The sequence below is a fragment of the Carcharodon carcharias genome, chromosome 12 (assembly GCF_017639515.1).
Source record: "Carcharodon carcharias isolate sCarCar2 chromosome 12, sCarCar2.pri, whole genome shotgun sequence".
NCBI classification, from domain to species: domain Eukaryota; kingdom Metazoa; phylum Chordata; class Chondrichthyes; order Lamniformes; family Lamnidae; genus Carcharodon; species Carcharodon carcharias.
In genome coordinates this window covers 57264221-57288657 of record NC_054478.1, presented here as the reverse complement: position 1 = coordinate 57288657, position 24437 = coordinate 57264221, and the positions used below count along the sequence as shown (strand labels likewise).

The 24437-nt window shown below is 41.4% G+C and overlaps 1 protein-coding gene across 1 annotated transcript in view; it reads right to left on the bottom strand.

The window, feature by feature from the left end:
• Positions 1 to 20125, bottom strand: part of LOC121284679 (mucin-13-like) — a 48627-nt gene extending 28502 nt beyond the window's left edge. The window contains exons 1-4 of the mRNA XM_041200237.1: positions 19987 to 20125; positions 16977 to 17083; positions 8934 to 8992; positions 3324 to 3445 (exon numbers count right to left, since the gene is read on the bottom strand). Of these exons, the coding sequence (XP_041056171.1) occupies positions 3324 to 3445; positions 8934 to 8992; positions 16977 to 17083; positions 19987 to 20125 (427 nt within the window). The remainder of the gene's footprint in view (positions 1 to 3323; positions 3446 to 8933; positions 8993 to 16976; positions 17084 to 19986) is intronic.
• Between the last annotated feature and the right edge of the window lie 4312 nt (positions 20126 to 24437).

The following is a 24437-nucleotide window of genomic DNA, read 5'->3' as shown; positions in this document are numbered from 1 at the left end:
AAAATCTCTATTAAATCATCTCTTAACCTTATTTTCTTCTGTAGAAATAGTTCCAATATCTGAAGTGTCTCCACTTGCCACTCCTGGCATCATTACAGTGAGCTTATGCTGTAAGGCCTTTATAGCTTCAACACCCTTCTTATAATGGAGCATGCAAAGTTGTACTCAATACTTGAGTAGGGGCAGAACCAAATCTTTTTTTAATAAATTCATCATTACTTCTTTATGTTTGTATTCAATGTATATAAAACAATTTTTTTTATCCACTTTACGGTTTTAACTACCTGTTATTTAGCTATTAAAGAATTATGTATTTGAAACAAAGGTCTATCTATCATCCATAATCTGACTGTTAACTGTTCTGCCTTGCAAATGTATTACCTCTGTCATGAAGCTATTAATGTATATACTATTATTAGAAATATTTTTCTTTTAAAATAGAGGTTTAGTCTGTGGGCATGTCTTAAATGGATTAAAGCCAGCTAGTCTGGGTGCTTTGATGTGTACAAATTTTGATATGTAAGAGAGATAGTGTGCATTTGTATTTTTTGAATAGAGCATTCAAGAAGTGGGGTGAAAACTGACACCTATTTAGCAGATCCCAAGAAATATATAAATTGTGTAAAATAATAAAATGTTTCATTTAGATTAATATAAAACCTCTCGAGAACTGGTGGTATGATTCCTGAATTTAGAGTTGCATCTCAAACATAACACTTAAAATTATAGGTTATGACAGTTGTTTAAAGTTTCCCTCTGGGATTTTTCAAAATAACTTAGCTTTATCAAACTGCTGGCTCATAACACCTCACACTTCTTTCTTCGTCTGTTGTCTGCCCTAAGGCAAGTCCTTGGCGATTATTTGCTAAACCCCAGCAAAGTGCTGTGATATTTGTGCTATGAGTGGGGTGAGGAGTTAGGCCTTGAGTCTACCTCAGCTGGAATGGGGTTTGGACCCTATGCTGTTGGCATTCATCTGACCCACAGCTGTCTAGCCAACTGAACTAAATGGCCATCCTCCTTAAAGTTAGCCAGAATAAAGTGCATATATCATGTTTGCGCATTCAACTAATTTTGTCTATCTTCTCAAATTCTTTTATTACACTCCTTGCTGTTTGCTAAACACTATACTTTTAGGCCACTGGCAAATTTTGAAATTATGCTCCCAAATTCAAATCATCAATATATCCTGAAAACATAAGTAAACACAAGGGTCGTGAGGACTCGAAACGTTAACTCTTTTCTTCTCCGCCGATGCTGCCAGACCTGCTGAGTTTTTCCAGGTAATTCTGTTTTTGTTTTGGATTTCCAGCATCTGCAGTTTTTTTGTTTTTATTTTTTACAACATTTGATCCCTGCATCTATCACTTCCAACCCTTCTTCAATGTGACAATACTTATTTATCCTAAATCCTTTTCTCTTTGTTTCCTGTCTACAAAACCATTTTATCCACATTTCCTCATGCCACATGCCTGAATTTTTCTGATGTCTCTTTTGAGAGATCTTACCAAATGCCTTCTGAATATTCCATATGCAATGCATCTGCTACATTTCCTTTATATACGCAATTAGTCACTTCTTCAAAAACGTTATTAAATTTGTCAAACATGACTTGCATTTAACAATTCTATGCTGGTTGCCCATTAAGAACCCATGTATTTCAGGATGGATGCTCATTTTGCACCCCTGCCAATTTTACATTGAAATCAATGGAGGGTGAAATCGGATGGGGTGCCAAATAGTCCAAGCCACCTAGCTGGGCAGGTTAGGTCACAATCAGAATTTTACTCAAATTGTTGCTAAACCAAATGACCTATAACTATCTGGATTAATTTTCTCATCCTTTTGAAAAATGGATGTTCAATTTGCATATTTAAGAAGGTTTAAAAATTTTTGGCCAGATCCTCAGCCATTTCCTGATCTCATTCAACAACCAAGTTGCAAAATTTTTACCTCAGCGGGCAGGTGTGTGCCCGACCCGCTCGAGTGTAAAATGGAACGTGTTGACGTCAGGCGAGTGTCCCGACGTCCACGCACAGTCGCATGATATTTCGGTTGGCAGGCACGTGCCGGAGTCGGCAGAGCAGCCACTGACAGTTAAAAAGCCATTAAAGGATCAGTTAGTTTTATTTAATTAAATTTTACGGTTGGCGGGAAGGCAAAAAGGCCAAGCGACCGTTGCTGTGGTTGAGGTTTCCAACATCAAATGAAAATGAGATAAAATTTTTCAAATTTCACTTATAACATGTCCCTACTCATGTGACAGAGTCACATGAGGGGACATGTTTTATAATGTTTTTCTAACCTTTGTTTTTTTTTTGAAAAATCTTCATTTCTCTGAGGCAACTCTGTGCCTCAGGGAGATTCTGAAACGCGCATTCGCGTGCATGCATGAAGTTTCCGCTCGTCCTGCTCAGCCTCCTCCCTCCACCACCCCCTTAACACAGGCAGCGCTGAATGCATGCCTTAATTAGCCCACCAGTGTGAAATTGCCTTCTGACCTCGATCGTGGGCGGCTTCCTGACCACCCCTGCCTGCCCCCAACCCCCCCCCCACCACCCCTGCCTGCCCCCCCCAACACCCCCCCCACCCCCCACGCTCCCCCCAACCCCCCGCCCAACCCCCCCCCCCCCCAACCCCCCGCCCAACCGCCCCCCCCCCGCCACCCCCTGAGCCCTCCCAACAAGGGCTAAATTCTGCCCCAAGGATATGTGACATCAGGGTCCACTGACCTATCTGCCCTGAGTTTTGTTAATCTTTTCAGGGTAATTTATTTTTCTATAATCAACCCTAACATTTGCTCCATACTTATCTAAATTATACTTGCATTCTCACTTGTGCCATTATTTGTAAAAAAAAATTGCAAATGATTTATTTAACATCTCTGTTATGCCTTTATCTTCCACAGTTGATTCCCTCCTTCATCTGTGAGCAGTCCTAACCTCTCTTCAGCTACTGTTTTAGTTTTTACATGCTTATTACAAGCCCTTACTTTTTCCTTTTATATCAATAAACATTTTTTCATATTCCCATTAACCCTTTCATTTCTTCCTTTTTATTTCCTCCTACATTTTCTATTGGGAATGCAAATTTCATTGTAGATCATGGTATCTTCGGATTTCAGAACTCGGTTTGGTTGGGTAGGCACAAAAATGAAGCCAGGACAGTCCCCTTCAGCAATAAAAGATTGGATGCTCTCCTGAAGAGATTCAGTGGAAGAGGGTAGCCTTATAAAGCACCTAAAAGCATCCAAACTTCATTTTATAATAGAGGACCAAAGCTACTTTATTTCTGCTAGAAAATGTAAAAATGGCATTACTTACGTATATATGAAAATTCTGAATTTGCCTTTAAAGTGATATTTATAGCTTCTTCAAGCTTTTCGTCAGTCACATTGGCACTCTCAGTAAACGTGTTTGTTACTGTTATGATGACACTCCCTTTCCTGCAATTAGAAGTTAAGTATTATCATTGAGTAGCACAAGCATACAATTACATGGTCAAGAGAGATATTAGAAAGCCCAATTAAGAGTCTGTTTCTTGTATCTCCCTTTTTCCTTTCTTCTCTTGATCAATCTTGAACCTTTCTCTCTAGTCACCTTCCTTTGTTGTCATCTAGTCATGCCACTTTTCATTTCTCCCCAGGCACATTTCATCTCAATCCCTACCCCAGCCCATATCTACTCCTCTGCCTTCCAATTCTGCTGTCAGTACACCAAGCTTGAATTGCCCCCAGATAAGCCCACAGATTCCCATCTTCACCTCTCAGTATTCTCTGAAGATCCCAGGCAATCATCAATGCCTCAAGCAGCAATCCCTTTCTGCATTTCCCTCCAGAATGTCTGTTTGCTAAGCATACAAACATATAAATTGGGAGCAGGATAGGCCATTTGGCCCCTGGAGCCTGCTCCTCCATTCAATAAGATCATGGATGATCTGATTGAGTCCTCATCTCCACATTCCCGCCTACTTCCGATAACCTTTTACTCCTTGTTAATCAAGATTCTATCTACCACTGCCTTCCTATTTTCTGTAAAAACTCTTCACTACTCCAGGATCATCCTGGTCAGTAAAGGTAACTAGTCAGTTTCTTTTCTACACTGCCAAACATCTCCTTAAACTCCTCTCTCCTGTCCCTTCTATTTTCAACTTCACTAAATAGTTGGAAGGAGCTATGGATTTCTTTGTTACAGAGACTGAACATCTTTTCAGCTGACTCTACCACATCCCCCCTCCCCTGTGCCCAACATGCCCTAGACCTGAACCTGCTTCTTACTAGATTTTCTGTCATATCTTTTCTCAAAACCTCTTTCAGTTCATCTTGTCCATGAGGCCCAGTTCTTGCTCCGTTGAACCAATTTCTACTGAATAGCTGATCCCAACTTCCCTTCCTGGCCTCTATGCTATTCAACACTTCAAATATGCTGGCCACACAAATTTCAAAATTGCATGCTAACTGCTCCTTTAAACCATTCTGTCCTTGCAAACCAGTTACCTCCTGTTTTCTTTTCCTCTCCAGTTTTTAAGTTGTGTCAAATTCTAAATACATGCTTTTGCTAGATCATTATGCTAGTACCTCTGTAATCAGGTTTCTTCCCCTTGTCCCCCTTCCTGCAACAGAATGGCATTAAACAAAGCCACAGAATAGCATATACCATGGCCTTGTCCACAGTGCACTGTCTATATTCGCATATGGGATGTGAGCATCACTGGCAAGGCCAGCATTTATTGTTTGTCCTGAATTGTCATTGAAAAGCAGGTGTGGTGGTGAGCCCTCTTCTTTAATCGCTGCAGTTCATCTGGCCTAGGTACAGCTACAGTATTGTTAGAAAGGGAGTTCCAGGATTTTGACCTAACAACAGTGAAAGAACAAAGAACAAAGAACAAAGAAAAGCATAGTACAGGAACAGGCCCTTTGGCCCTCCAAGCCTGCGCCGATCATATTGCCTGTCAAACTAAAACATTTTGCACTTCCGTATCCCTCTATTCCCATCCTATTCATGTATTTGTTAAGCTGCCTCTTAAACAGCACTTCCACCACCTCCTCTGCCAGCGAATTCCAGAGACTCACTACCCTCTGCGTAAAAAACTTGCCCAGCACATCTCCTCTAAAGTTTTCTCCCCTCACCTCAAATCTATGTCCCCTAGTAATTGACTCTTACACCCTGGGAAAAAGCTTCTAACTATCTACTCTCTCCATGCCACTCATAATTTTGTAAACTTCTATCAAGTCGCCCCTCAATCTCCGTCGCTCTAGTGAGAACAATCCAAGTTTCTCCAACCTCTCCTCATAGCTAATAACCTCCAGACCAGGCAGCATCCTGGTAAACCTCATCTGCACCCTCTCCAACGTCTCCATATCCTTCTTGTAATGTGGCGACCAGAATTGCACACAATATTCCAAGTGTGGCCTAACCAAGGTCCTAAACAGCTGCAGCGTGACTTCCCAGCTTTTAAACTCAGTACCCTTGCTGATGAAGGCAAGCATGCCATATGCTTTCCTGACTACCTTATCCACCTGCGTTGCCACTTTCAGTGACCTGTGGACTTGTACACCCAGATCCCTCTGCCCGTCGATGCACTTAAGGGTTCTGCCATTTACTGTATAATTCCTACCTGTATTAGTCCTTCCAAAACGCATTACCTTGCATTTGTCCGGATTAAACTCCATCTGCCATTTCTCTGCCCAAGTCTCCAACCGATCTATATCCTGTTGTATCCTTTGACAATCCTCTTCACTATCTGCAATTCCTCCAACCTTAGTGTCATCTGCAAACTTACTAATTAGCCCAGTTACGTTTTCCTCCAAACCATTATGTATACTACAAACAGCAAAGGTCCCAGCACTGATCTCTGTGGAACGCCACTCATCACAGTTCTTCATTCAGAAAAGCACCCTTCCACTGTTACCCCCTGTCTTCTATGACCAAACCAATTCTGTATCCATTTTGCCAGCTCACAGCTGATCCCGTGCAACTTTACCTTCTGTACCAGTCTGCTATGAGGGACATTGTCAAAGACCTTACTGAAATCCATGTAGATAACATCCACTGCCCTTCCATCGTTGATCATCTTTGTCACTTCCCCTAAAAACTCGATCAAGTTAGTGAAACACCACCTCCCCTTCACAAAACCATGAGCCCTCTGAGGTGTCCTCCTGTTGTACAGCTGTGATATTCTCCTTAACCAGCAGTGCAACTCCCCCACCTCTTCTACTTCCCTCTCTATTCTGCCTGAAACATCTAAATCCTGGAATGTTTATCTGCCAATCCTGTCCATCCTTCAACCAAGTCTCTGTAATAGCAATAACATCATAGTCCTAAGTACTAATCCAAGCTCTAAGCTCATCTGCCTTGCCTGTTATACTTCTTGCATTGAAACAAATGCATTTCAGACCCCCAGCCCCACTGTGTTCAGTAATTTCTCCCTGCCTGCTCTTCCTTTTAGTCCTACTGGCCATATTCACTAGTTCCCAGTCATTTATTTCACCTGCTGGCCTATTGCTCTGGTTTCCACTCCCCTGCCATACTAGTTTAAACCCTCCCGAGTGACACTAGCAAACCTCACAGCCAGGATATTGGTGCCCCTCCAGTTTAGATGCAACCCATCCTTCTTGTACAGGTCCCACCTGCCGTGGAAGAGATCCCAATGATCCAGATATCGGAAACCCTCCCTCCTACACCATCTGTTCAGCCACATGTTTAGCTGCACTATCTTCCTATTTCTAGCCTCACTGGCAAGTGGCACAGGGAGTAATCCTGAGATTACAACCCTAGAGGTCCTGATTTTTAACTTTCTGCCTAACTCCCTGAACTCCCACTGCAGGACCTTGTCACTCTTCCTGCCTATGTCATTAGTACCAATGTGTACCACGACCTCTGGCTGTTCTCCCTCCCCTTTCAGAATGTCCTGTACCCAATCAGAGACATCCTGGACCCTGGCACCAGGGAGGCAACATACCATCCTGGTGTCTCTTTCACGACCACAGAAGCGCCTATCTGAGCCCCTGACTATAGAGTCCCCTATGACAATTGCTTTTCGGTGCTTTGACCCCCCCTGCTGAACACCAGAGCCAGCTGTGGTGCCACTACTCTGGCTAATGCTGTTGTTTTCCCTTGATAGGCCATCCCCCACAACAGTATCCAAAACGGTATATCTGTTAGAGAGGGGGCCAGCCACAGGGGATTTCTGCACTGACTGCCTGCCCCTTCTAGTGGTCACCCTGGGTGTGACTACTTCTGCAAAACTCCTGGCTATGACGCTTTCCGCCACCTGAATGCTCCTAAGTGCATTCAACTGCTGCTCCGACCGATCCATGCGGTCTGTGAGGAGCTGCAATTGGGTACACTTCCTGCAGATGTAATTGTCTGGGACACTTGAAGCATCACAGATTTCCCACATCCCACAGGTGAAGCACTTCGCCCCAGCAACTGCCATTTCTAGAACTATTTAATAAATTAACCGCGATGTACTTACAAGTCAGGATGATCTGTCCTGGAAGGTACTATTGTGCATCGACTACCCTTGATCTTCTAGGTGGCAGAGGTCACGTATTTGGAAGGTGCTGTTAAGCAAATTTTGCCAGTTGCTGCAGTGCATCTTGTAAATGGTACGCACTACTGCAACTGTGCACAGTGGTGGAATGAATGGATGTATTTTTGTGATGAATGGGGTACTTATGAAATGGGTTGCTTTGTCCTGGATTATGTCAAGCTTTTTTATTGTTGTCAGAGCTGCACTCATCCAGGCAAGTGGAGATTATTCCATCCCCTGGAATCCTCATCCATATCTTGGTCACCTCAGCGTTTGACTATACTAATGTTCTTCTGGTCAGCCTTCCATCTCCCAAAACTTATCCAAAGTTGACTTATCCAAAGTTGTGTAACATATATCTGAAGCCATGTTAAATCATATTTGTCCAATGTAACTCGCTGACCTACATTTGCTCCTCGTCCCACAAACTCTCAAGTCCAATCAAGGCCTCTCCCTTCCCTATCTATGTATACTTCTCAAGCCCTAAAACTCTCTGAGAACTCTGCATTTCTCCAACTCAGACTTCTGCTGCATAACCCAAACATTTCACCCCAAAAATCCCAGCTCTGGAATTATCTCCCTAAACCTTTCTATCCCTCTGTCAATTGTATATTAATGTTTAGTTGCATGTAAGTGGTGGGCATTAACTGGAGATTCACTTGGGCTCCTATTTTTAGGGACAAACTGAAACTATGGTAACAGGGTTAGAAGTCGTGTGTTTGTAATGCATATTTCTGAAATTAAAAGCTTATAAAATTATTTGGTGCCAGTTCTGTCCTTCCCCATCTCACTTTCTGGAATAGAACACACTCTATCTCTTTCTTTAACTTGAAGGTCTTCCTTCAAACCATCACTTTGATCATGATTTTGGTCACTATTCCTAATATCTCCTTTGATTTGATGTCAATTTTTATTCAATTATGCTTCTGTGAAGTGTCTTGGGACATTTTACTTCATTAAAGGTGATATATAAAGTCAAGTTGTCAATTATGTTGTGCAATCAATGACCACATTTCCTTATTATTAGCACATTATCAAGACAAAAGAAGGCAAACTTGTAGTTATAGCACCAACCCCTTGAAATGCAATTTTAGAGACAGTTCAAATAAATGTGTTAAGTCTTATCCAGTAGTATCCCACTGAGCAGTTTCAGAGCTGTAGTATATATATAATGAAGAACTACACGGGTAATATATCATCTTAACCAAATCACAAAAATTCTGATCTTAACAGGACTATTAACAAAAAATTTCCTGTAATGACAATAAATGAAATATAATTCAGCTCTGATGAGGTTGACCTTGCATTCACTAGATTTGTCAATCTCTTCATTTTGGATATTTTTTTCTGTTTCTCCAGTTGCTACATTTTAGGTGTTTGAAATTAAGATTTTTCCTTACCTAACTTCAAGTATTAAAGTTGTTTTGTAGCCTGTAATGTTCACAAATGAGGAATTAAACTGCAAAAAAAGTCAGAATATTTTCAAAACCTACATGATAAACTTCCATTCAATCTTTAATTGAATTATACTTGTAAATGTATTTGTGTACTGATCAAAATAAGTACTTTAGTGTTATCTTCTTCCCCTTCCAAAGAATGCAGAAGTTGGCAATTTGGTGCAAGTGGGAATTTGTTACAAATGGGAGAAGCAAGAGCTGCACTTTACTTCCAATAATCTCTAGAGGTTTGTATTACAGGCATTTAATTTAATCCAACTATAATTTACACTATATCAAATAAGTAGTTAAAAGACCAAAAACTATTGGCTAAGTTTATTTAATAGATAGGCTAATTAAGTAAAAAAAATGTATAGAGATGGCAGTCCAGGTTTGTGCCGCAACAGAAGCATGTGGGAGTTTGTGTGGAGCGTTGTGATCCAGGCAACGACATCCACAGTGTCTGCAACTCAAGAAGATTCAATAAACTGGAGTCTGAGGTGCAGATGTTCTGTGGTATCAGGGAGGGGGCTCTCAGAACGCAGTAATGCCCCTTAGATTAAGAAATGGGATAGCTCTGATTAGTGGTCAGAAACTAACTGCAAGTGAGAGGAATGATGTTGGGATCTTGACACGATGTCAATTTTAAGGGGTATTGCTCCCTGCACTCACCCAAACCCACTTCCCTATGCTTATTAAAATTCCTCCTAAAGAGTCTGCAAAGAGATATAGATAGTTTAAGTGAGTAAGTATAAGTGTATGTGGGGGATTTCTGTGACAGGTCTAGTACCCCTGAGTCTTGCCAGACACACCCTCCAGTTTTGAAGGTGAGTAAGGGTTATTGGTGTCCCAGTGTCCTCAGCTCTCACTTATGCCTTCAAGCAACTGGTAATGCACACCAGTGGGCATACCCTGGTACCTCACCTTGGCTGATGAGTGTCATGCCTAGTAAAAGCATATCTTATCTGTGACTTTTAAAAGATGAACTACAGTCAGTTTGGATCCTCTGGATCTAACTTTTCTTTCAAAAATGGACAAAACTGCTGCAAAGGATGGCTGCTGAGAGCCAGCTGACTTGATCTGTGGAGTCAAACTGCCACACTGCATTGAAAGGACAAAAGGACACATTCCAAGCTAAGAAGTGTCAATATCCATATCCTGAGACCACCCAGAAGATATTTCAGAACAAAAGATGGTGATTGTCTCAGACCCTAGGATGAATGCCTGCACAAGAAGGCCCAGACTGTGGCTAATTAACTGAAGCATAACACCATATTTGGAAGAGAGCTGTGGAGGATCGCATGGTAAGGCAGCTATCTTGGCCTCTCCCTTAAAAAAGGCTTTAAGCATTGTCTTCTGAACCCAGAACAACAACAACAGAAACAGCCGAAAGTGCAGCAACGTTTTCACCTTTAAAAACTGGTGACTGCAACATTTTAAGGTCTCCAAGCCCGTTTCTTTTCAAGCCCACCACTACAGAAAACGAACCTCCTGGTAATGACACTACAAGTAACTAAGTTCATGACCTGCTGAAAATCCACCTCTGTGAGGGAATCCTGTAACAATTCTGATATACAACTCTGGCTATTGAATCTACTTAAGCTGCCCTTCAGGAGTGAAAACAATTTCTTCACCAAGCCTTCATGGAATGCTTTTTTTCAAGATGAGCCAATCATGTGAATTATGAACCATTCTTTTGTTTGTAAACTGTAAAAGTGCACTTTTCTTTAACTGCATTTCCCCCCGTGTGTGTGCATGTGTAGGTAGTGAGTAAGTGATATAGCATTAGATTTTCAGTGTGAACGTGTGAATAAATATTCCTCTTCATTTAAACTGACGAAAAGCTTGCTGCTGGTTATTCAAATTGTCCCCACACTTGAGGGTGAGAAACATATCTTTTGTTTCAAAAAACACACTAATTGCAGAGAGGAGGGGAAGGGATCAGATGTTTCAGTTCTCTCTCATCCCTGTCCATAACATGAGCTAAACTAAGTAAGGCTATGATAAGACCATAAGATGTAGGAGCAGAAGTAGGACATTCGGCCCATCGAGTCTGCTCTGCCGTTCAATGAGAATATAGTTGATCTGATAATCCTCAACTCCACTTTCCTGCTTTTTCTTCATAACCTTTGATTCCCTTACTGATTAAAAATCTGTCTATCTCAGCTTTGAATATACTTAACGACCTAGCTTCTACAGCCCTCTGTGGTAAAAAAATTCCACAGATTAACTACTCCCTGAGAGAAGAAATTCCTCTTCATCTCTGTCTTAAATGGTCGACCCCTTACTCTGAAATTAAGCCCTCTGGTCCTAGACTCTCCCACAAATGAAAAAACCTCTCAGCATCTACCCTGTCAATCCCTCTAAGAATCTTATATGTTTCAAAAGGTCACTTCTCATTCTTATAAACTCCAATGAGTACAGGCCCAACCTACTCAACCTCTCCTCATAAGAAAATCCCTCCATATCCGGGATCAACCTAGTGAACCTTCTCCTGACTGCCTCCAATGCCTGCACATTTCCCTAGATGAGGGGACCAAAACTGTTCACAGTATTCTAGGTGTGGTCTAACTAGTGCCTTGTATATTTTTAGCAAGACTTCCCCATTTTTATACTCCATTCCCTTTGAAATAAAGGCCAACATTCCATTTGCCTTCCCTATTACTTGTTGAACTTGTATACTAGCTTTTTGTGATTCATACACGAGGACCCCCAAATCTATCTGTACTGCAGCTTTCTGCAGTCTTTCTCCATTTAAATAATATTCAGCTCTTCTATTCTTTCTGCCAAAGTGAATAACCTCACATTTTCCTACATTATATTCAATCTGCCAAGTTTTTGCCCACTCACTTAACCTGATCCCTCTGTAGACTGTTTGTGTCATCCTCACCACTTACCCTCCCACCTATTTTTGAATCATCTGCAAACTTGGCGCTAGTAAATTCATTTCCCTCATCCAGGTCATTAATATATTGTAAATAATTGTGGTTCCAGCAGATCACCAGCTTTGTTTGGTGTATATAGATGGCGTCACCCCTCTAAGTGCATAAAGTCTAGAATGATAGAAGAGGCTGATGATCCTAGCAAGAGAATAAAGCTACTGAAGCTGAGCATCATCAAGATGTGTGACATAGCCAGGGTACTTTCTTGACAAAGCGGATTTTGTGATCAGTCGCCGTGGAAAAGATTGGGACCTTACTGAGTATCATTCTTTAGTTAGCAATGAAACCCAGTCATAAAAAATGCTATAGCTTACAGCAGAAGTGGCTAACACAACATTGCATGCAACTCTTGGCATGAGGAAAGAACTGAAGAAGAAGAAGTGAATGGGTAAGAATGTAGCAGTTGGAGCATATTGGGAGAAAGGTGAAATTCTTTTTGGTAATAATACGAAATCTGAATACTTTTTAAATGGCAGGAAACTATTAAATTTTGGTATTCAGAGGAACTTAGGTGTCCTTGTACAACCAACACTGTAAGTTAACATGCAGGTAACAGCAAGCAATCAGGAAGGTAAATGTTATACAAAAACAGAATTACCTGGAAAAACTCAGCAGGTCTGGCAGCATCGGCGGAGAAGAAAAGAGTTGACGTTTCGAGTCCTCATGACCCTTCGACAGAACTTGCGTTCGAGTCCAAGAAAGAGTTGAAATATAAGCTGGTTTAAGGTGTGTGTGTGGGGGGCGGAGAGATAGAGAGACAAAGAGGTGGAGGGGGGGGGGTGTGGTTGTAGGGACAAACAAGCAGTGATAGAAGCAGATCATCAAAAGATGTCAACGACAATAGTACAATAGAACACATAGGTGTTAAAATTAAAGTTGGTGATATTATCTAAACGAATCTGCTAATTAAGAATGGATGGTAGGGCACTCAAGGTATAGCTCAAGTGGGGTTTTTTTTTTATATAATGGAAATAGGTGGGAAAAGGAAAATCTTTATAATTTATTGTAAAAAAAAAGGGAAGGGGGAAACAGAAAGGGGGTGGGGATGGGGGGGGGAGCTTACGACCTAAAGTTGTTGAATTCAATATTCAGTCCGGAAGGCTGTAAAGTCCCTAGTCGGAAGATGAGGTGTTGTTCCTCCAGTTTGCGTTGGGCTTCACTGGAACAATGCAGCAAGCCAAGGACAGACATGTGGGCAAGAGAGCAGGGTGAAGTGTTGAAATGGCAAGCGACAGGGAGGTTTGGGTCACTCTTGCGGACAGACCGCAGGTGTTCTGCAAAGCGGTCGCCCAGTTTACGTTTGGTCCCTCCAGTGTAGAGGAGACCACATTGGGAGCAATGAATGCAGTAGACTAAGTTGGGGGAAATGCAAGTGAAATGCTGCTTCACTTGAAAGGAGTGTTTGGGTCCTTGGACAGTGAGGAGAGAGGAAGTGAAGGGGCAGGTGTTGCATCTTTTGCGTGGGCATGGGGTGGTGCCATAGGAGGGGGTTGAGGAGTAGGGGGTGATGGAGAAGTGGACCAGGGTGTCCCGGAGGGAGCGATGCCTACGGAATGCCGATAAGGGGGGTGAAGGGAAGATGTGTTTGGTGGTGGCATCATGCTGGAGTTGGCGGAAATGGCGGAGGATGATCCTTTGAATGCGGAGGCTGGTGGGGTGATAAGTGAGGACAAGGGGGACCCTATCATGTTTCTGGGAGGGAGGAGAAGGCGTGAGGGCGGATGCGCGGGAGATGGGCCGGACACGGTTGAGGGCCCTGTCAACGACCGTGGGTGGAAAACCTCGGTTAAGGAAGAAGGAGGACATGTCAGAGGAACTGTTTTTGAATGTAGCATCATCGGAACAGATGCGACGGAGGCGAAGGAACTGAGAGAATGGGATGGAGTCCTTACAGGAAGCGGGGTGTGAGGAGCTGTAGTCGAGATAGCTGTGGGAGTCGGTGGGTTTGTAATGGATATTGGTGGACAGTCTATCACCAGAGATTGAGACAGAGAGGTCAAGGAAGGGAAGGGAAGTGTCAGAGATGAACCACGTGAAAATGATGGAGGGGTGGAGATTGGAAGCAAAATTAATAAATTTTTCCAAGTCCTGACGAGAGCATGAAGCGGCACCTAAGTAATCATCGATGTACCGGAGAAAGAGTTGTGGAAGGGGGCCGGAGTAGGACTGCAACAAGGAATGTTCCACATACCCCATAAAGAGACAGGCATAGCTGAGGCCCATGCGGGTACCCATAGCCACACCTTTTATTTGGAGGAAGTGAGAGGAGTTGAAGGAGAAATTGTTCAGTGTGAGAACAAGTTCAGCCAGACGGAGGAGAGTAGTGGTGGATGGGGATTGTTCGGGCCTCTGTTCGAGGAAGAAGCTAAGGGCCCTCAGACCATCCTGGTGGGGGATGGAGGTGTAGAGGGATTGGACATCCATGGTGAAGAGGAAGCGGTTGGGGCCAGGGAACTGGAAATTGTTGATGTGACGTAAGGTGTCAGAGGAATCACGGATGTAGGTGGGAAGGGACTGGACAAGGGGAGAGAGAAGGGAGTCAAGATAACGAGAAATGAGTTCTGTAAATGTTATGTTGGCCTTTATTTGCAAGGGGATTGGAGTACAAGAGTAAGAAGCCTTAGTGTAATTGTAGGGCCTTTGGTGTGACCACACCTTACTGCATGCAGTTTTGGTCTCCGTCCCTAAGGAAGGACACACTTGACTTAGACGGGGTGCAAGAAAAGTTCACTAAGCTGATTCCTGAGATGAGAGGGATCCTACTAGGAGACATCGAGTAGAATGGACCTATATTCTTTGGAGATGACCCCAAAGAAGCACATATTATTCTGAGAGGGCTTGACAGAGTAGATGCTGAGATGCTATTTCAGATGACTAGGGAAATACTACCAGGGAACACAGTCTCAGGATAAGTTGATAAAAAATTTGGGCAGAGGAGAAGAATTTTTTTTCAGTCAGAAGGCTGTGAATCTTAGGCATTCTCTACCTTACAGAGCGGTGGATGTTTGTTTGTCGAGGATATTCAAGGCTGAGACCAATAGATTTTTAGACCCTAGGGGAATCAAAGTATATGGGAAGAGTCATGAAAGTGGATTTAAAGTTAAAGATCAACCATGAACTTATTAAATGGAGAGGCAGGCTTGAGGAGCTGAATGGTCTACTCCTGCTCCTAATTTCTTATGTTACTCAAGATTCCTTTCACTATCTGCATTTGAGAGAACATTCACAAAATCTGTACCAAATCTCAGCCAATGTTGCTCTGCAAATAGCCACTAAATGGTGCAGTTGGGAATGACTCTCATTGAAATAATGGGGTAACTTTTCCCTGCCCTTTGATGGTGTGCTTGAAGATGAGAGGGAGGGAGATTGGCAGTGGGAAAATAGCGGGAGCCACTTTGGGATGGCTCCCCAATACAGTCCCGCTTCTGGGGAACTTTCCAAGAGCAGAGATGGGAAGTGGGTCAGCACCTGCTCCATGGAAGTAGTAACCAATTTGCGTAGTTAAGGCCTGCAGCCTCTTTGGAATTTTGCCAGTGGTAAAGTGCCCCCACCACACCCACACCCCCACCGCCATCCCCCACAGCCTTGCCATCCCCCCCAACCATGCCCCCCACCCGACTCCCCCCTGCTGCCCCCACCACCTGCAGAGGTCACCAGTTCAATAGAGGAAATGGCCAGGTGATGATCGGGGCCACAAGCTCCACGCTGCAAGGAAGGTGTAAATTAACTGGAGACAGATCCAGCGGAGGGTATTTTCCTCCACCCCAAATCACCTACCCATCTATATCCTGGTTATTCAAATTTAGATGTGCAGCCAGCAAGGGCCCTTCCTTTTAAGGCATCCTTTCGCTCCCTGGTCCACTCCTCCATCATCCCCTACTCCCCAACCCCCACCTATGGCACCACCCCATGCCCACGCCTGTAACACCTCCCCTTCACTTCCACTCTCCTCACCGTCCAAGGGCCCAAACACTCCTTTCAAGTGAAGCAACATTTCACTTGCATTTCCCCCAACTTAGTCTACTGCATTCGTTGCTCCCAATGCGGTCTCCTCTACATTGGAGAAACCAAATGTAAACTGGGCGACCGCTTTGCAGAACACCTGCGGTCTGTCCGCAAGAATGACCCAAACCTCCCTGTCGCTTTCCATTTCAACACTCCACCCTGCTCTCTTGCCCACATGTCTGTCCTTGGCTTGCTGCATTGTTCCAGTGAAGCCCTAAGCAAACTGGAGGAACAACACCTCATCTTCCGACTAGGCACTTTACAGCCTTCCGGACTGAATATTGAATTCAACAACTTTAGGTCTTGACCTCCCCCCTCCATCCCCACCCCCTTTCTGTTTCTTCCCCCTTCCTTTTGTTTTTTTTCCAATAAATTATATAGATTTTTCTTTTTCCCACCTATTTCCATTATTTTAAAATATTTTTAAAACTTTTATGCTCCCCCAACTCCCACTAGAGCTATACCTTGAGTGCCCTACCATCCATTCTTAATTAGCACATTCGTTTAGATAATATCACCAACTTCAACACCTGTGTTCTTTTGTTCTGCTGTCTGTGATATATTTTGATGATCTGCTTCTATCACTGCTTTTGCCTACAACCACACCACCCCCCTCCACTTCTCTCCCCCCACCCAACCCCATCCCCCCACCACCTTAAACCAGCTTATATTTCACCCCTTCCTGGGATTCGCCTAGTTCTGTCGAAGGGTCATGAGGACTCGAAACGTCAACTCTTTTCTTCTCCGCCGATGCTGCCAGACCTGCTGAGTTTTTCCAGGTAATTCTGTTTTTGTTTCCCACAAAAAGATGTTGTCCAGTCTTTCTGTTCCTGTGTAAGCTGCCCAGCTTCTGTTCTGTGCTTTACCACAACAATATGGAAAAAACTGGGCAATCACCGTGGGTAAGAATTTGCATCCTCCACTCACAGTGCATTGTGCTCAAATTTCAACTTTCTGTGTTATGCCATCATTTTTAGCCAAAGCTAATTTTGCTTTTTTAAAATGGTTTGTTTCTCTTAATTATTTTTTAAAAATCTGCTTTACAGCTATGAATACTTACAAAAGAGTGTACTTTTTCTTGAAGATCATGATATTCTATAGACTGTTTATCATTCAAGGCAGCTTCAAATGTTCTTGCATAGACCAATTTTCCACCAAAGGTCTTGCCTAGATATTAAAAATGCAATTAAATGCTTACATTTTTGCACAAGTGTCAGAATATGTAGCAAATTGATTGATAAATGACAATAATTTATTTAGCCATTTCTTGTTCTTTGCCTTCTCTCGTGCTATATTCTACACAGTTCTCAGTATCAAGAATGATAAGTAATTAAAACAACTAAAACAAAAGGCTTTTGTTTTTCTAGTCTTGCAATGAGCAACAAAACAAGATATGGGTGAATATGCAAACAAAGTAAACATTGTGATTAAGTCTTCCTGAGCTGGCCTAAATCATTCAATAAAAAGACAAAGGATCAGTAACACAAGATGAAGTGAACATGATTTCAAGTACATTTATTCAGCTTGACGGGATTCTTAAATTAGGGGCTTTTGGAAAATGCTCTACCAGTGTTTAGCAAGGTTTTTTTGAAAAAAGATTTTTGGAAACTTCTAAGAGTGTTTCTAAACAAGAAGATTGTGCAAAATAACTGGATTTGAGTAAATTATTCAATGCCTAGTAAACCTCCTCTGTGCCATCTCTATGACATCCTTCCTGCAGTGTGCTGTCCAGAGTTATACATAATATTCCAGCAAAGGCCTAACCAGTGATCTGTAAAGGTTTAGCATGACTTCCTTGCTTTTGTTTTCAATGCCCCTATTTACAAAGCCAAGTATCCTTTATGCTTCCTTAACTGTCTTATAAATTTGTCCTGCCGCTTAAAGGATTTGTAAATATGCAGCCCAAGGTCCATCACACCACCAACCACTTCAAAAGAGCATCATTTAAGTAATGCTGTCTCACTACCTTGTTCTTGTCCAAGTGCATCACTTCACACATATCCTCATTAAATTGCAACTGCCACGTTTGCCCATTTCACCATCCTGTCTACATTCTCCTGCTATCCTACTCATGATTTATTGCATTGCTAAATTTTGTATCATCCACAAATTTAAAATTATACTCCCTATATGCAAGTCCAGTCCATTTATATGTAACAAAAAAGGTAATGGTCCCAATACAATCCTTATGAGTTGAGCCACTGCAAATTTCTCCCAGTCAGAAAATAACACCTGCTCACTACTATTTTTGGATTTCCTATCCCTTAGCCAATTATGTAAACAAGTTACCATTGTTCCTTTAAAGCCATGTGCTTTTATTTTCAGAATAAGTCTGTTCTGCTGTTCTTAAGCATGTACCTATTGAAAACAATATGTACTGCATTACCTTCATCAACAACCTCTGCTACTAAATCAAAGAATTCGGTCAGGTTAATCAGACACAATTTGTCTTTAAAACTCCCTGTTGGTTGCCCCTATTTAACCCATACTTCATGGGGAGATGGTGGCATATTGGTAATGTCACTGGACTAATATCACTCAGCATCCTGACTTGGAAGTATGTCACCGTTCCTTCAATGTCACTGGGGCAAAATCCTGGAACTTCTTTTCTAACAGCACTGTGGGCGTACCTACACCACATGGACGGCAGCGGTTCAAGAAGGCAGCTCAAGGGCAACTAGGGATGGGCAATAAATGCTGGCCCAACCAACAAAGCCCACATTCCCTGAATGAATAATTTTAAAAAATAATCCAAAAGCCCAGACTAATGCTCTGGGGACATGGGTTTAGATCCCATCACGACAGCTGGTGGAATTTAAATTCATTTAATAAAATTAATTAAGAAATGAGGAATTGACCATGAAACTGTCATTGTGATAAAAACTCATCTGGTTCACTAATGCCCATTAGGGGAGGAAATCTGTCATTTTTACCTGGTCCAGCCTACATGTGACTCACAGCAATGTAGTTGTCTCTTAAATGCCCTCTGAAATGGCTTAGCAGGCCACTCACTTGCACCAAAATGGTTACAGAAAAGTTGAACCAGATAGATTGCAGCAGTTCAAGAACATGGTACACCACCACATTCTCAAGGGCTACTAGGGATAAGCAACAAATGCTGGCTTTGCCAGCGACGCTCATATCCCATGAAAGGACAAAGAAGGAGTGAGAATTTATTATGTCCTTGGTCTTGACAATTGTCTTTCGTAGTTTGCCTGTTGTATTACGGGTTTGTTTGATGGCTCAGTGATGAGATCTTGAGAGTTGTATGTTTTATCATGAACCATTTATTCTTAACCTTTAATTATATACAGATCCCAGTTAATGGAATGCATGGTACTGCTATCAACTGTCACCACTGTCATCAACTATCACTAGCTGCTTCTAGAATGCTCTCTTTGAGTCTAGTACCATGTGACTCTATACATCATACAATGGATGGTGTTATTCTCCAGTCATAACTTAACTCTTGCTCTGCTGAGCACCTTAACATCACAATGGCATGTAGGCACATATAACATCATACAACATCCCCCTTTCTCCTTAAAAGAAAACTTTCCTCCCTTCCCATGGAGTATAACTATTTACTATACAATCTTTACTTGCTATCCATTCTCACCCGCCTCAAGCCTCTGACTTTATAAATTCAGACAGTCTGGAGGCTTGACAGTTCTTCCACATCTCGGTCTGTCACCACATGGTTGTGGTACTCCATGGTTCTGGTACTTGGTTATCTCCATTTGATTCACTTTTTGCACTCCTTCATGTTGTGTTTCTCTTTATTAACAACTCGTCTGCTTTCTTCGGACATTGTGGGTTTGTCCCATTCCTTCCAAAGTGAATGTGTACTCCATTCATTCCTAGAGTGGACTCAAATTTTCTTTTTCCGTGGTGTCTGCTATGTTCTTGCCAGATGTGTACGTCTCGCAAAAGGAACCTTCGTTTCCACTTGTTTCATAATTTCAGACAAACATTGTTTGCTGTTTTATTTTCAGGTCATTTTGCAAGCGAATTAATCTTTTCATTCAGCTCAATGGTTCTTCGTACATCTGAGACATACAGTGCTTTACATTTTCTGATCTTATTTCTGTCTTCTTTTTCTGTCTGCAGCATAACTTTGTCCTTGTCTTTCATTTTGGTTTCACTGTTGGTCATGTCTGTCTCCAGTGAAATCTTAACTCGTTTCAGTTGTGTAATTGTGCTACTCATGGCTTCATTATCCGCTCACAACTTGGAAAATTCTACAGCTTTTCCTTTCAATTCCTCCTCATTTACATTCAACTGCTTCTTCAGCTCTTCAGTCTGTTTCTTGCAGCTTTCAGCTTTCTCCTGGAATATGGAACAGTGCAGAGTCTTCTCTGCCAACTATTTCTTCAGTTTGTTCAGGGTGGCGTTAAATTCATTTTGCTTCATTTTGAAATTTTCCAGAAGAATAAAGTTTGTCCCGAAGGATTCTTGTAGCATGTGAAAGTTCTTCGACACGTATTGCTTTTCTTTGCGAAGCTTGCTTCTTTCATCTTGAGCTTTCCTGCAATTCAGTAGAGTCTCCTTGAATTTCTTCTGTTGTGCTTCCATTCTGCTCTTTAAGGCAGTTTTCATTTCTTCATGTTGCTGAATGCTTACACATTTCCTTTCAGGGGGGGTCTCATAATGGACTTCCACTCAACTTCTAAGTCTGTAGCAAAACTTCTTCAACTGTTTTTTTCAATTTTTCTTCTTAGATACGCATCTCTCTAGTTAGGCTTCAGTTGTTTTCAGTTTTTCATATCTTGGGCTACTGTTCTCCCTTCATCATTTAAAATGCTACCTTTCTTATCACCACTGATCACCATGTTGTATTAAAAGCAACCACTGCTGATCACTATGTTGTATTATGGGTTTGTTTGATAACTTAATGATGAGATCTTGATATTTGCATATTTAAACATGAACCACTTATTGTTAATCTTTAACTATATACAGATTCCAGTTAATGGCATGCATGGTGCTGCTACCAACTGTCACCAACTATTATTAGCTGCTTTTAGAATGTTTACTTTGAGTCTAATCGCATGTGACTCTATACATCATACAGTGTCTGGTGCTATTGTCCAGTCACATTTTACCTCTTGCTGTGCTGAACACCTTTACATCACAATGGCATGCAGGAACATATAACACCACACATCATATATCAAGACACTAGATAGACTGGCCTGTAGATATTAGGCTTACCCTTTGTTTCTTTCTTAAACAAGGGTGCAATATTTGCAATCTTTCAATCCTCTAGCACAACTTCCATATCCAAGGAGGATTGAAAGATTGTGGTTAGAGCCTCTGCTTCATCAATGCTAGTTTCCTTCAGCAACCTAGGATGCACCCCTTCCGGACTGGGTGACTTGCTAACTTTGAGAGGTGTCAATCTAATTAGGACCTTCTTTCTATTTTTTATCCTATCTAATATTGTCTCTTCCTCTACTCTGACATTAACTTCATCCTCTTCATTAGTGAAGAAGTAAATAGTAAGGGGATGAATTTCCATTCAGATGCCCAACTCAACTGTTCTACATTTGGTTGAAAAGCTTCAGGAAGTCTAGAAAATTGTTTGTTAGTGGCTTTTCTTCCAAAGTTACTATAGAAAAGCAGAGCACCCCAAAGTTAATTCACCTTCCCATCCCAATTCTTCTTACTTAACTATGGGAGTTGGAATTTTCAATTCTCCTGGTTGGTCTCTCATCTTCTAACCTATATAAACTTGAGCTCATCTAAAGCTCTGCTCCCCTTATCTTAACTTGCACCGTCCCATTTCCCCATCGACCCTATGCTTGCTGACGTACATTGGCTCACAGACCAGCAATGCCTTGATAATAAAATTCTCATCCTTGTTTTTAAATCTATTCATGGCCTTGTCGCTCCTTATCTCTGTAATCTCCTCCAGCCCCACGTCTTTCCAAAATCTCTGCTCTACTTCAAATCTGACTTCTTGTGTTCCACCACTAGAGGATGTGCCTTCAGCTTCCTACGCCCTAATTTCTGGAATTACCTTCCTAATTCTCTCTGCACCTTTACCTCTCTCTCCTCTTTTATGAACGCCTTTTAATCCTATCTCTTTGACCAAACTTTTGGTCACCTGTCCTAATATCTCTTTATGTGGATTGGTGTTAAATTCAGTTTGATAATACTCCTGTGAAAACCCTTGGAAAGTTTACATATTAAAGATGCTATATCAATGTAAGCTGCTTATGCTGTTCAATTCAATTTTTCTTACATACCAAAAGTATTCATTATATACCACAGAAAATAAATTATTTTTCTCCAGCTGATACGTAACAGAGTAGACAAAACAACTTTCAATTACTACGACATCCCCCTCCACCATTAGCAGTGCACTACAGCAGCTCTTTTACACTTGAGGTGCTAATGTTTGATCATTTTTGTGCCAATACAAATGCAGCGGTATTTCACTTTATTAGAGTTACCAATATCTTTCAGTTGCTTCTGTACTTTAATCTTCTCTCATCCTTTTCCTGTTTTCAATAACTTTTAGTTATTTGGTCCTTTATTTAGACCCTGTACCATTGTTAGCATTCACTTATTATATATTTTGGAAGAAAAAGAAAAATAAGTATTCCATACTTCCAGTCAGACAGAGCAACACACCCCTATTAAGTACTGTAGCCAAAATTAAATGAACTTATTATAGTTATGCTTTAAGGTTGTAGATAAATACTCAAAATAAAATATGGAAATTCTACATTATTCCGTATAGATTACACATTGTATTAAAATGCTTCATAAATAATATGAATAGTTGTATCATTCCAAGAACAATGATTTCATCCTTACCTGGTATGCAGGTTTTGTTAACAGTTTCATAGTAAGAATCATAGACACATTCACAAATAAAGCTTTTCAACAGGTCCACACATTTTGCTTCGCCTCCACAGGGATTTGATAAGCAACCTGAGCCTGGGAAAAGAATGGTTATCTTGATTAAATAATATGTTAAAAACCTAATTACATATAATTGAATAATGTATGAAGCTATCTTTTATAAACTAGCATCAGTCTTCCACCAGTATGCATTCAACACACTTCAGATGCCACATATGCCTGATTGCCTGCCGTGCTTGCTTGATAGTTCAAATATCATTTCTACAAAACAGCACAAATTACTCTTGCTTGATGGTCCAAAATGATTCTGTATAGTTAAGCAAGCAGATTGAAAAGCTGTAAATTGACAAGTAACCATTATGTAAGCAAACCTGCAATAAAGGGTTAGCAAACAGCTACTTGGCTGGTATAAGATAACCAGCAAGGAGGAGAAGGCAAATCAATGACATTTTTCAGAATATTATTTGAAAATGGTCTCATCTGTCATTTTGCTTTATGGTAGCTTAAGCCAGTAACTTAAGGATGTAGTTCTAAAAATAAGATTTTAAACATAACAAACAAAAAGTAATTCACAAAATGCTCCAACACAATTACCAGAGCTCTGGTTCTGATTTCTGGGTTGGCAGCTAGCAGTGGGTAGTCCTGCTCATCCTATGGGTTATGGGAGCCTGTGAAACCCTCTTACCCCTCAGGACTAACCACCCCCTTGGCTGGTATAAAGACAGTTGTGGCTATGGGAGGAATATTCAGACTGTGATCCATCAGACTGTTAAGTAACCTATGAATTCTTTCACTACTTCAAACTATTCTCTTCAAGAGAAAAGTGCAAAAATGTGAAAAGGCCTACCAATAGGATGTCCTTTACAAAGCTTTAAATATCAGCAACATTTAGGGCTGCCCTCTTCCTGAGCTTTGTGGGTGGAATTTTTCTGTGTTTCTAGAGCTTGAATATTTTTTTCTGATACAAGATTAGCTAAATCATGGTTATTAGTCCAATTTACTACAGTGCTTGACTGTATGCATTTTTTTGCTTATATAATCAGGATATACATTCAAAGTAACAGACAACAAAACTGGTCATTCATAGAGTTGTACAACTTGCTGCTTGTAAGTCTCACATGTCAGTACAAATCTTTGCACAAAAGGCAAATGTGCAGATGCAGGAAATGTGAAATAAAAATATAAAATGCAAGAAAGACTCAGTCCTCAGACAGCATCTGTGGACAAAACAGACAAGTTGAGTTTACAGGTATAGATCCTTTGCTTGACATTTTCTGAATTCCTAGAAATCACCAGTCTCATTCTGGACATGGCATTCTGAAGGCTGACAACTTCCAGAATCCAAATCAGGCTGCCACTTTTGTTCAAAATGTCAAAGAATGGCTTATAAACACAAAAATATTGCATGATCTGTGGATGACCAATCTTCTTAAATTGTAGCAGAGAGAATCTGCTGCTTTAAGAAATTATCCTGATTATCTGATTTGAACTGTTGTAAACTGGACCAACAACCAACGTTTAGCCTTCTACCAGACAGTGTATCAAAATTTGGGGGTTTTACAATAAATATTTTTTCAAGTTCAACTTCATTGGCTTACTCCTGCAAGTGGACTTCACATCCTCGATGATCGAGAGGGCAAGTTTTCTG